This window comes from Terrapene carolina, unplaced genomic scaffold (assembly GCF_002925995.2).
Source record: "Terrapene carolina triunguis isolate 2854851 unplaced genomic scaffold, T_m_triunguis-2.0 Scaffold93, whole genome shotgun sequence".
In the NCBI taxonomy this organism is placed as follows: Eukaryota; Metazoa; Chordata; order Testudines; family Emydidae; genus Terrapene; species Terrapene triunguis.
This window is the reverse complement of record NW_020664444.1, coordinates 6,774,035-6,787,594: the sequence shown is the minus strand read 5'-3', so window position 1 is coordinate 6,787,594 and position 13,560 is coordinate 6,774,035. Positions and strand designations below refer to the sequence as shown.

The 13,560-nt window shown below is 42.1% G+C and overlaps 1 protein-coding gene across 2 annotated transcripts in view; it reads left to right on the top strand.

Annotated features, from left to right (window-relative positions):
• Positions 1–13,304, top strand: part of ALKBH5 (alkB homolog 5, RNA demethylase) — a 22,433-nt gene extending 9,129 nt beyond the window's left edge. For both annotated transcript variants that reach the window (XM_024215030.3, XM_029911257.1), the window contains 3 exons: positions 1,312–1,392; positions 8,880–9,035; positions 11,260–13,304. In XM_024215030.3, the coding sequence (XP_024070798.1) occupies positions 1,312–1,392; positions 8,880–9,035; positions 11,260–11,443 (421 nt within the window). In that variant the 3' untranslated portion in view covers positions 11,444–13,304. The remainder of the gene's footprint in view (positions 1–1,311; positions 1,393–8,879; positions 9,036–11,259) is intronic.
• Positions 13,305–13,560: the final 256 nt, after the last annotated feature.

Here is a 13,560-nt window from a genome sequence, read left to right as displayed (position 1 = left end):
TTGGCAGGGGCCAGGCTGTTTGAGGAGGCACTGCCTTCCCTATCCGGCCCTCCATACAGTTTTGGAACCCCGATGTGGCCCTCAGGCCAAAAGGTTTGCTCACCCCTGCTCTGGAAAAAACAAAGCGGGAGAAGCACTGGCATGGTGCATTCCCTTCCCTCCCAGTCTGAGTGGGCTTCGTTCCTTACCTTCAATTAACATCATAAGAACAGTTTCATTTCCAGAAATTCTTACAAGGTAATTTGTCTAAGCAGATGTTGCCTGCAATCATCCATATTAACGTAAAATGTGGCCCTGCTCAGTGAAACCTCAAACTACATACCTTGCTGATTGCACTGAACTCTGAAAACTATACTTTTCAACAAAAAGGCAACCATGAGAAGAGAATTCTAAAGAGAATGTTGATACTTGTACTACTTGATAGCGCCAACAATACACCTCAAATGCTTCTGAATACCCATAGTATGTAGCACTTAGGACAGTATCTTGTTTTACAGAAATTAGTCTAAAGACACAAGTCTAGCTAAATCATCTTCATGCATGCTTCTATGACTGGGCCTTTAACTCCAGCAGTAGAGTCTCTCTGTGGTTACATAGGAGGGCAGTCTGTGTTGCTTGCTTGGGGCAGCTGAGCAGGGAGTGGTTGTGGAATGCAGGGAAGTATCTGAACTTGATGGGGACACAGAAAGGTTAGTCTTTCTAGCGCAAGGGCACTCATTCTCTGACTCCTTGCCACTCTGCTTTTCACCAGGCTAAAAATTCACCTGTGATCCCAAAGCCACAACCCTTAAGGGGAAACTCAAAAGGCAGAGTAGAATCTTGTCTACAGCTTGCCCACATTTATCTCCATTATAATGGAGATGGCTTTCTATGGAGGGAATTACATGGGAATATCCCTTTTGGTAATGTGGTGGTGGTATGTTGCTCATTTAAATTCTCCTGATCATACTTCACTAAATGAGGCTGCTGACTGTACACTCTGTGGTTATACTTTAAATGTCACTTTATTTATGAATATGGCTTGTGTTAATTTTCTTTTGATGTGTACTTACACCCTGTGGCAGAAAATGACCAGGACCAAAAAACGTTAATGTCTTCATCTGTTTCTCAGCCTGCCTGAACTTGAAAGCGAAAATTACGTAAGGCTGATAACATTAATTTGTTTTCAGAACAGTGTGAAGTTTAGGAACTGCACCATGAAAGTTAGAGAGTAGGTAGCACTGCTTGATTCTGGGAATCTGAAACTGGGAATCATTTGTTTATCAGCCTACTCACAGTTCTTGTTTTTTTGTTTTGTTTTTTTTTGTCCAGTGGATATGCAGCTGATGAAATTACGCACTGCATTCGACCGCAGGACATCAAGGAGAGGAGAGCTGTCATCATCCTTAGAAAGTAAGTGTTAAAGCATTTTGAGAGATCAAGGAAGAAAGAATAAAGTTGACTCTCTAGCACTCTGTCATTTCAGAACATTTTTAAAGGGACAGTATCAGGTGGTAAATCACTTGTGTTAAAACATTAGATTATTCAACATTTTAAATCTTAAATATCTGATTACTTACTAAACTAGTTTTGAACAATGAAAATAGACTGCCTGGTTCTGACCTCTTCTTTGTTACTGTAAGTTCTTGGGTTCATTTTCTGACTCTTGCAACAGTGTGGTTTTTTTTGTAATGTTCAAAAACACTGCAGAGGGTACGTTCACATCCAAACAGCTGTCTTTCGTTGGCTGCCTTATTTAAAAAAAATAAAACCAGCCTTGTAAAACCCTAAATTTTTGGCCTCAATTTAAGGCCTGTTTACATGATCTCTAAGTACTGAATGACCTGACATGGTCCCTTCAAGTAGATATTGTCCATATCAATTTCTGTATGGGGCATCTTTCATAATAAGCCAGAGAAATTATTTTCCTCTGGGAGGAGGATGACTCATTTCCAACAGGGAAATAAAAATGCTGATGTCTGACACACATGGATTACAGAACTAGGCCTATAAATGGATCTTTAGGGATTGGCAGTGTGAAGTAATGCCCTGTAAATTTTCTCATCACCCATGACACTATCTTATAACACCATGTTATTCAATAGATGCCATTTCTTCTGGCCAGTGTTTGTCCCTATAGCTTTAAAGTTTCAGCAGCGTAGAAGTTAAATTAATTCTTTGCATGGAATGTGAGGGAGGTCCCCACACCTGAGCCATTCTTTTTAAGTGACAAATCTGAGGAACTTTCCCAGATTGAGGTGACAGTAGAGGAGGTATTGGAACAAATTGATAAATTAAACAGTAAAAGGTCACCAGAACCAGATAGTATTTACCCAAGAGATCTGAAGGAACTCAAATATGAAATTGCAGAACTAACAACTGTGGTATGTAACCTAGCACTTGAATCTGCCTCTATGCCAGATGACTGAAGGGTAGCTAATGTTATGCTGATTTTTAAAAAAGCTCTAGAGGTGATCCTGGCAATTACAGGCTGGTAAGCCTAATTTCAGCTTTAGGCAAACTGGTTGAAACTACAGTAAAGAACAAAGTTATCATGCATAGATAAACACAGTGTGTTGAAGAAGAGTCAACATGGTTTTTGTAAAGGGAAATCATGCCTCACCAATCTATTAGAATTCTTTGAGGGTATCAACAATCAAGTGGATAAGGGTAATCCAGTGGATATAGTGTATTCAGACTGTCAGAAAGCCTTTGACAAGGTCCCACACCAAAGGCTCTTACACAAAGTAACCCATCATGGGATAAGAGGGAAGGTCCTATCATGGATCAGTAACTAGTTAAAAGGCAGGAAGCAAAGGGTAGGAATAAATGGTCCGTTTTCAAAACGGAGAGAGGTAAATACCAAGGTCCCCCACAGATCTGTACTGGGGCTGGTGCTGTTCAGCATACTCCTAAATGATCTGGAAAAAGTGGTAAACAGCGAGGCTCAAAGCTTGCAGATGATACTAAATTACTCAGAATGGTTAAGTCCAAAGAGTTACAAATGGAGCTCACAAAACTGGGTGACTGGGCAAAAAAAAGGGGCAGATGAAATTCAATGTTGGTAAGTGCAAACTACCGTAATGCACATTGAAAAACATCCCAACTATACATACAAAATGATGGAGTCTAAATTAGCTATTACCACTCAAAAAAGAGATCTTGGAGTTATCATGGATAGTTCTCCAAAAACATCCACCCAGGGTGCAGTGGCAGTCAAAAGCTGACATTGTTAGGAACCCATAGGAAAGAGATAGATAATAAGACGGGAAATATCATAATGTCACTATATAAATCCATGGGACACCCACGTCTTCAATACAGTGTGCAGTTCTGGTTGCTCCATTTCAGAAAAGATGTATTAGAATTGGAACAGGTGCGGAGAAGGGCAACAAAAATTACTAGGGGGGTGGAACAACTTCCATATGAGGAGAGATTAAAAAGACCGGGACTGTTCATCTTAGAAAAGAGATGACTAAGGGGGGATATAATAGAGGTCTAGAACATCATGAAAGATGGGGGAAAAAGTGAATAAGAAGGGGTAACAACACTTCCATATAACACGAGACAGGGTCAGCTGATGAAATTAATAGGCCACAGGTTTAAAACAAACATAAGGAAGCATTTATTCACATAGTGCGCAGTCAGCCTGTGGAACTCGTTGCCCGGGGTGTTGTGAAGGCCAAAAACATAACTGGGTTGAAAAAAAGAATTAGATGAGTTCATGGAGGCTGGATCCATCAATGGTTATTAGCCAAGATGGTCAGGGATGCTACCCCATGCTCTGCTGTCCCTAAACTCCCATCTGCCAGAAGCCGGGACTGCACAACAGGGGATGAATCACACAGTAATTGTTCTGCTCGTTCCCTCTGAGGTTTCTGGCACAGGCCACTGTCAGAAGACAGGATCCTGGGCTAGATGGATCATTGGGTCTGACCCTCTATGGCCATTTTTATGTTCTTAACTCCCCCCACCTCTTTGGGTATCTGTTGTTTTATTGAGTCCTGGTGGCAGAAACAACACCACTTTTGAGTAACTTGAAAATACATAGCAGCCTCTGTTTTTAAAACTTGTGGGGTTGTCCCTTCTGTGGGGTATCCAACCAGTAATTCCACTGTCAAGAAATCCCCTTACGAGAAAAGTATAAACCAATGGAGCCCTTCTGGCTTAAAGTACTGAAAACCCAGAAGGGAGTATTCACAATGGCAGACTGCTGGAATTGCAGCCCAGGCAAGAGTGAGGTTAGTCGTCAGAAATTTGGCTCCAGATCCTCTGAGCTTTCAAGCAGCTTAGCTGGTTTCAAGGAAACCTAGCCTCGTGGAAGATGTGGCACAGTGCCAGTTAGATCAACTCCAGGGCAAAGTGAAGACTCAGACATCTGGTTAGAGAGAAGCCATGGAATGAGACCAGGAAAGGCAACAGCCCTGAGACATTAGCGAGGCAAAATCAGCTGTGGAGACACGGGGCAGAGGTGTGAAGTAGGGGCAGCGGACAATGCAAGATCACAGTGGTCCCTTCTGGTCCTGGAATCTATGAAGTAAAGAGAGAGAAGCTCTTGTGCATTGTACATAAACATGGCAAAGCGATTCTAATAGGAACCAAAAAGCTGCTGCAGTTGATACTAGCTGGAGTGAGAGTAGCTGCTGCCAGAGAGAAACAAAACCAATCTGGACTAGTGCCACTAGAGGTGCTCTCACAAATTTCGGTAGCTGTTGAAATATTTGAAGGGGCGCGGGGGTACTGTGGGGCAGGATTGAGGTGCATTGGCAGGATTATGGAAGAAGTGGGCCTTCCAGACTTCAGCACATGAGTGGCCACACTGGATCAGGCCAATGGTCCATCTAGCCCGGTAACCTGTCTTCATGAGTGGCCGGTGCCTAGAGATTTGTCTGCACTAGAGAAGAGCATTGGCTTAACTAACTAGATTTAAAGTAGCTAAGCTGGGAGAAACCTATAATGTGGACATTATGGAAGAAAACACAGTCTTCACTCTTAGGTTGTTTGCAACAATTTAGAGACCGTTTATTCTCAAGCAATTGCAAGGGGGAGAGTGCACACGGACAGGGATTCCCCCTTCCTAGGCAGGTCTCCGCCTGATCAACAATTAGGTCAAGCATTTATACCTTTGGTTGCATACAATAATGATCAACAGCCGCGTCTTGTTTATACATATTCCTTTTTGATATTTTACTTTTTTTAGCAGTTTTTGCTACAGTCTGCATTCCATTTTTATTTAACACAAGGTCAAAACAGTATTTTTTTTACAGTTTTTTCCCACTCACCCAGGCCCTGCCTTAAAGTCTCGCGTTATTAGAGTTAGTGTTAGCCTGACTCTTGCTCTATTCCTAGAAACTAAGATATCTGCGTTCAAATTCCCTTTATCCCTTTTTCCATTTCCACAACATGCTTGAAGTGTTTTTAGCTCTTGGCTGTGGTTTTGTTTAGTTCCGTAACTAGATAGCCCAGCTAATGCAATATAAGCAAAGGATGACACTGGTTTTTGTTTGTTGTGTATTTTTTTTTTTACATTGCAATTTAAATAGATTTGAACTTGATATTAAACCAGTGCACTTGTCTATACTAGAGAAGGCCTAGGAGTGCAGGGATTCACATATCTTGGCAGAACTGTGTTGGGAATGCTTGCATAACAATGCCTCTAGAGCTTGCTTTTTAGTCAGTGAAATTGAATGCTCTTGTGTATTTGAGCATCCTACACTCTGCTTCGCTCAAAGTTAGGGCAGGAGAGAGCACAATGAGAACTTCTATGCCTTTACTGAGTAAGATTCTGATAGCTGCTTGACTGACTGGTGTGGTGAAGGATGCTGTTATATCTGTCTAAAAGGAAGGAGTGGAATCTGGAATCCCCCTTTTCCTGCAGTCTTTATAGCACCTACCAGGCCTGATCCCTAAAATGCATATATACCAGTTTGCAAAAGGGTACACTATAGACATTGCACCCTACAGCTTATTTAGCTATTGCGTATCCATTGTGACGCTAGAACATCTGCTCCCTGTTGAACCTGGTCTGCATCCATACACCGCAGGACTGCAGTGACCTTTGTAAGCGCTTGCATCCCATAGTGCGGATTGCTGTGGTGAAGTTTATCACATCCTATATCATGTGACTGTTGCAGATTTAAATAGTGTGTTGTGCAACCAGGAAAATAGCTACTTTCCCTTTAGGTAGCCTGTTGCTAGCATAATATTGATGTCCTAAAGCGCGTTCTTTCTGTAGGGTCTGCTTGGGTAGCCAGAGAATCTGATTCTCACCAAGATAAATGTATTATGGCAAGGGTGCTTAGCTTTAGACTTTGGTATAGTTAGGAACTAGTATATCGAGCCATGTGGTGAAGGGGCCAACAGGCAAAACTTTTGGTCTTGAGTCTTTGTTCCTGAATACGTTCTGTGCGTGAAGCTCTAGAAGCTCTGTATTTACTTGGCAGGGAGTGTAGAACAAAACTCTATGTATTGGAGAAACGCTCTGACGTTTGGTCGGTTTTGTGGAATATTTTGAGAGCAGCAAGTAGGTCATAAACGCTTCAGTGCAGTTAGAACATAATGATATTTACAATGTTCCCTGTGTACTAGAGTGCAGGGCCATGAGGGCAACAGAAAGGGCTGGAATTTGTCTTCCGCTTAAGAGGTTGGAGGCCCTGAGGGGGCTGAAACTCCTAAATTAAATAAAACACCTACCCATTTTTTTTTTTTTTTTTTAGCATAACTCTAACCAGGGAAATAAGCAGTGTGTTAGTGCAACCTAATGAGACCTGCTCAAACAGGCTCTGGAAGTAACTTCCAAATGATAGTTCAAGCTCTTTGTAATGCTGCTTGCATATTGTACCTGTACAATACATTAGAAGAAAACTATGTTAAATGACGTTAGCTTTGCATAATTTACTTGCCTGTGCATATCTTTCCTTTTTAGTGTCCTCTGCTGCCTAGCTACATTTTAAAAGACCTAAAAACTCAGAGGGATCAAGTCAAAATTTTATGCTCTTTTGTAATCCAATTAAAACTTTGAGACTTGCATTTCCAATCATATTTAATTTCTGTGCAAAATGTTTGGGATTTTTTTTTTTTGTTTAATCCATTAACTTCAGGGGGTGGCTATATCATCCCACGCCCTCAGAAGCTTTATTCCACCTCCAAAAGTTGACTTTCTTTCATAAAATCATTTTTGTTTGAGCCATCATGAAGTGCTTGGGGGTGAGGAAGAACTTTGAGGTTCTGTTGCCCAGCTTACAATGCCTGTCATAGAGTGACCAGATGTCCCGATTTTATAGGGACAGTCCTGATTTTTGGGTCTTTTTCTTACATAGGCTCCTATTACCCCAGCCTGTCCTGATTTTTCACACTTGCTATCTGGTCAGCCTACCCATCAGAACGCTGATTATAGCTTTCATGAATCGGAAGCAGACAACTTTGTGTTATGTTTGGCATGTTTGTGAGTAGTGTTGGAATGGCAATAAACTGGTTCAGCATAGGACCTGCCATCATTTCTGCATTCAGTGTTCTAACTAATTGATTTGGATCTGAATTCCAGTAAGATACTGGCAGGTAATCTGGACTGTTATTAGTCTGACACAAACCTACTTCCTGTGCGCAGTGCAATTGACAAACCTACATACTCTGTATGGACATGCCTTATTCGTGTGTCGACACATTGTACCTGCAGCAAAGAGAGTAAGCTGGTGAGGGTTGGTGGAGACGATGGTTTGCTCTGCAACTGCAAACCGTTTGTAATTGGAGTTTGAAAGGATCTGAAGTTTTTTCAGACCCTGTTGAAATCAAGCTTGCAAAACTTAAGAATTTTCAAGAATTCTTGAATTTTCTTGAATTCGGGTTCAAGAATAACCCGAAAGCTAATTTTCTCCTTTCTTACAACCCAACCCCATGACCTGATTTTTAGCAAACTTCCCTTATGGGAGATGCACATTGTAAAATAATATTAGGAAGCAGGAGGAATCTGCAGCCATGTTTCTTTCACAAAGATTGCATGGATCATCTCCACTACATGCACTGGTACCTTTTCGTCTTGCATCCTTTCAGTGCCAGGGCTTGGGTCCATGTTTGAAACGACATACTGCTGAAGCCAAAAGCTTGTGTCTGTGCATAGCAGTGATGCGACCACATTAAGAATCTGTATACTACTGAGTGTTCTGTAGGATAGCTTCTGCTAGCTCTGTTGTTTCCTGGGCATGCAAACTGAGCCAGCTGCATCTGTGTCTGAGCAAACAGTGCTGCTGGACAGAATTGTTCTGTATTAGCTGAACTGTGCTTGCCAGACCCTATTGCACATTGATGTAACTATCAGCACAGTTCCCTTCTAGTGTGGATTAGATCTTGAATATTTTAGTTGAGATACCATGGTGCAGCTTGCTTGGACTTCCTTCCGGACCTTCACCTGATGACTACTGGATATTTTTGTTGAGTTTGTCAGAAAATCTCCAGCAAAACGCTGTTGATTTGCACAGGTGAGCTCTCCTGATCCCAGCGAGAGAGCTAGATCTGTAGGGAGAGCACAGAGGTGAAACTAGGCACTGCAATATGGATCAGAGATGGGAATTTTGCTTCATCACTTCTAGATATTTTATGCAGGGTTTTAAGTTGCTGAACAGTTATTAACCCTCAGAATTAATAGTTGAGTTAATATAGGCCAATATATCAGCTCTGTGTGCTAGATCCCATGCAAACTTTTTTTTTTGAATAGGGAAATGGGAGTTTGAAGGGGAGGATTGCAAGTTTTGCCTTGTGGAACGTTATCCTGCTTGTCACTTAACTTTGCTGGTGGGCCTGGATCAGGGGAGCTGCTTCAGTTTGACTAGACAGAATAGCTACTTTGATACGTCAGCACTTCCCCAAAAGACTTTTTGGAAACACTTGTCTTTTAACATTCACAGAACAAGACTAGATGCTCCTCGATTGGAAACAAAGTCGCTGAGCAGCTCTGTGTTGCCACCCGGTTACACCTCTGACCGTCTATCAGGAAGCAACAGGGATCAGATCCTGAAACCAAAGCGGTCCCATCGCAAAGCAGACCCTGATGCTGCTCACAGGTAGGATGAGAGCTTGTGAAAGTAGTGATCTGGCTCCAGTGCTTCTGGTCTCAGTGAACTGCAAAGTTTCCTGGTATGTCAAAACAATGGTAAATGCCACCCACCCATCAGCCTGGTAGTCATCACAGTTGCTAGAACAGCCCATTTCATAGGTCTTGGTGTGGTTCTTGCAAAGATAACTTCCTATAATGCTATTGTGTAACAACTTATACTCTTTCTATCCTATTTAGTTTGGCTTTTTCTTTTCCTGTACATTAAAGTTCTGCTCAAGTTTTCTCCCCTTTCCTGCCTCGGGGCTGCTTACTCCACACATACTTCCTAGGCAATATAGGTCTGTTTAATCGAAATGGCTGTTTTAGAGCCAACCCTGTCAATTTAAAGCTGAGCTTGGATTTTAAGCTGTTTATTTTTTCTTGTCAAGTGGTTGGCAGGATTGAGACGCAATAGATTCAGCGCCCTCTTGGTAGTGCACTCATTCAGAACAATAAAGTTTCCCTGCCGCTAATTTTGACCTTTCTTGCCAAGCTATTGTATAAAATGAAACGACTTCTGAAAAGGATAAAAGGTTTCACTCGCAGGGAGGAGTGAGGGTATTTTTTTTAATGTGCGATGTTTCTCATACCTGCTGTGGTCCCAATCCTGCATTCCTTGCATACCCAAACTCTTGGTGAACTCTCGCAGGATTTGGTTTCAAGAGGGATTTGGACACTGACTCCTTCTTGGAAATGGTCCAGTTAGTCTAGCAGCACCAGAAGCTGAGCCAGTCTCTTAGAATGTGTTTATGGAATCTTATCCATCATGAGATTTCGCCTGTGACTACAGTGATGCATTTGGCCTATATAATGGTTTCTAGCCAGGAGTGATAACTCCTATTATAGGGGGAGGAAATGTTGGCATACTTCAATGGTGGTGCAGAATCATGATAATTCAAAGCCAGCTGTCCCGTGTAAAGTCTAACCAGTATTCCTGGTACCCAGGGGTGTCTCTGAGCCTTAGCAAGGGTTAAGACTTCTCAACATCATGTAAAACCAAAAGATTGGCCTGGTTTCATGGTTTGACTACAGCAAGGTCCAGCCCATGCTGCAGCCAGTCACTTGAGGGGAGTCTTATTTGTGTAACATCCCACTCAAGTCCCAGACTAACTATATGAGCATAAGCCAAGAAGAGACACCTCTACAAATGTAGCGTTACATCGAAACATACCACAAACTAATGTGGAGTAAACAACATAAACACAATTGATCGTACAGAAAAAACAGTTTATGGAACTGCAAGAGTTGCTATGTCAGTACAACATGGGTGGTGGTGGGCAGGTTGTTTCTCCTTAACCTGAAGGTTATGTTCTTACTCTGTCATTTATGTCCCACACTGTTTGGGTCTGTCCCCTTATGTAGCCTAAGAGACTCTCTAGTATAGTACATGCATAATCCTTGGATGTCAACATGATGCATTTGTTATGGGGACAGTAACTACTGCTGTACCGGATCAGGTCATTGGTCCATGTAGTCTAGTAGTTTGCCATTGACAGTGGCCAGTATCAGATGTTTCAGGGGCTGGGGGAGAGGGAACCAAGAGCAAGAAACCTTGCCACAAAAAAAAACAACCAACCCTTATGGAATTTATATATAGGGGGAGAGAGAGAGAGAGAGAAACAGTAAACTAGCTCCTAAAAGAGCAAGGGAATAGGGAGTCCTGCTCCCATTAAAAACAATGGCAAAAATCCCATTGACTTAAAAGGGATCATGCCCTTAATGCTGACGTTCTTTACCTGTGCTTATCACAATGGGAATCTCCCATAAAAGGGGTAATATTTGGTACAATCAGGTACGCCTAGGAAGGAATGGCAGAGCGGTTGCATAGTTTGGTAGTTTCTCTTGTAGTTTAACAGCTTCAATGTAGGACAAGAGTAAATAAAGAGCCTTTTAATAACTTGTGATGTTGATTCAGAAAGAACAGGCATCACTACAGGCAAAATCCTCCCCTCAGCATTCATGTGACTTTAGTGTGCTTCACTTGTGCTGGACTCCACAGGAGTTCTGTACTTGTAGGAATACTGCAGTGTTGTGACCTGACAGTATTGGAAGTCCAGTCTGCCATGTGCTCCAAGTGGTCTATTTGGTCAAAATATTCAAGTAATTGTAGCTTAAATAACACAGCTAGTCTGAGACCTCTCTTAAATTCACAACTGAGTGTCTGCTCCAAATGTTTCTCTTCTTTTCCTTAGGCCACGGATTTTAGAAATGGATAAGGAGGAGAACAGGCGCTCGGTCCTCTTACCAAAACATAGGAGACGGAGCAACTTCAGCTCTGAGAACTATTGGCGAAGGTCTTACGAGTACACGGAGGACTATGACGAGGAGGAGGAGGATGGAAGTCCAGCCCGCAAAGTTAAAATGAGGCGACATTGAGGCATGGGCTTTCCGGAGTCTCAAAGCTGAAGAGATTGGCCTCCAGTCTATGAAAACTCCCCCTCCCTCCCTCCCTTCCCCCCCACTCCTGGCTATTTCTCATCTAGCTTCAGTTTCGTTGTTTCCTTTCAGGCTGAAGAGTAATTGGGAAGGATCTGGCTATTTGTTTTTATGAATGGAGTAATAGTGAGGCATAAATATTGATGGCATGTGTAAGGTGCCATTGCAGTTTCCAAAGGGGTGTGTCAGATGGACATCCCCCTCCCTCATGAAGTGGATATTGTTAACGCTGTGGCAGGCTGCCTGGTCTGTATTTTTGAAAACACCAAAAAGTTAACTTTCGTTACTGAAGATTTAAGAAATTAATTTTTCCTTTTGCTTTAAGTTTAACTAAGTTTCTTTTTAAAATGTTCTAAATACCTTGTTTGACCCCAAGAGTTGAAACTCTTTGTAGCGGCCTCATACTCCATACTACACCAAAGGGCTCCTGAATTCCTACGTCTGCTATTACATAGTTTGGGATTTTTCTTTTTAAAGGTGTCCTGCAGCAACTGGAAGTTTGAAGCTTTGCAGGCACCCCTTACTGCAATCGATTACAAAGTATTTAGGATATTTGTTGCACTTTAGTAACAGTTTTTAATGCCCTATGCTTCCCTCCACTTCCCCCCCTCAGTTAGTTTGGGCTTGCAAGCATCTCGTTTTCTGCACTGCTGACTAGAGGGTGTATTCTCTCTGCGAAGGCCATACATAAGCTCTTGCTCACATCAGTGGTGGTTCTGAGGGGTTCCTCAAGGAGAGAATAGGCTTGTTTGAAAGAGGGAGGAATATTGGACTTGAAGTTGCTCCATCCACTTGACCCTTCTCGCTAACAGCATCATTACAATTTTTCAGAAGTATATTGTGTTTGGATTTTTAATCTCTGGATAAGTGTCTTAGTTGGCTTTACTGAGGCCTGTCAAACTACGGGACTGAGATTTGTATTGGCCCCCTAGGCCTTTGAGTATGAAAATGATTTGTGTGTGTGTTTTGGATACATGCTTTTTCCTTCTCAAAGCTATAGAATAGCCAGAACAATGTGTAGGGCTAGCAGATTGCACTTGTGAGGAAATGTGACTTGGCAATGCCCTGGGAAGGGCCGTCTTTATGCTGGCTGGCATCTTGGTGGAAGTGGATCTCTCCCTTCTTGGTTCAGGAGGAAAAGGATCCAGACTGCATTCTCTCTGGAGTACCCTATTTGAGGATGCTTCAGAGCATTGCAGCAGCTTGAAGAATCTGTTAAACTTCTCAGCCACAAAGATGTGCTGATGCATAGAAGAAGTGTGATATTGTCACCCCAGTAGAACTAGCAGACTACTTCTTCCCTCAGTACCTTTGGGGATGTCTAGGGGTTGACCTTTCGAGGCAGGAACCCTCTGCTTAGGTGTCAGATGCCTCCCATTTAACTTGCATAGCACTGTCTGTTCCTCGCCTCAACAAACATCACAACTGATCTGTGTCCCTCTTCTATTTACTGAGAGACCATAGGAATTCTGGTGCCGTGAGCCTCTTGGCCAGCTACTTAAAGTGCTGCGAATAAGACTCCTGGAGCTCAAGGAGTTAATAGGAGAAGTTAGATATTCTAATATGTTTTTCTGATCATCTTTCCACATTCAGTCTGCATTATCCTGGCTTGAAGCCTCAATGAGTTGTCAAAGTTTGGGGTCTAATAACTTATTTAGTACCCTAATTTTAATAATTAAACAGTAAAACTCTCCTCCATTTGATTCCTTGAATCCAAATGTCAGCAATTGCAAAGATTGGTCTTTATTTTTAAGTTTTTGGGTTTTTTTTTCTTTTTTACAGCTTTGCCTTCCTTAAACCTTTTTTTGGGTAGTTTTCCTTGGTATCGTGTCTTGAACACTAGCTATGGTCTATGTACTTTACAATAAAAAGATCTAATATATTTTGAAACATGTCTGGTGCTGTCATGAAGAGTTTCCAGTCCAGAAACCAAGCATTGTTCCCTCATGTGCTGGTTGTTGGAAATCTAGCACGTTTACCAACCTTCTGACTTTTTTCATGTGTGGTTCTCCTAGCCCAAAATGTACAGGTGGTCCCTCTTGAATGCTGAGTCTATT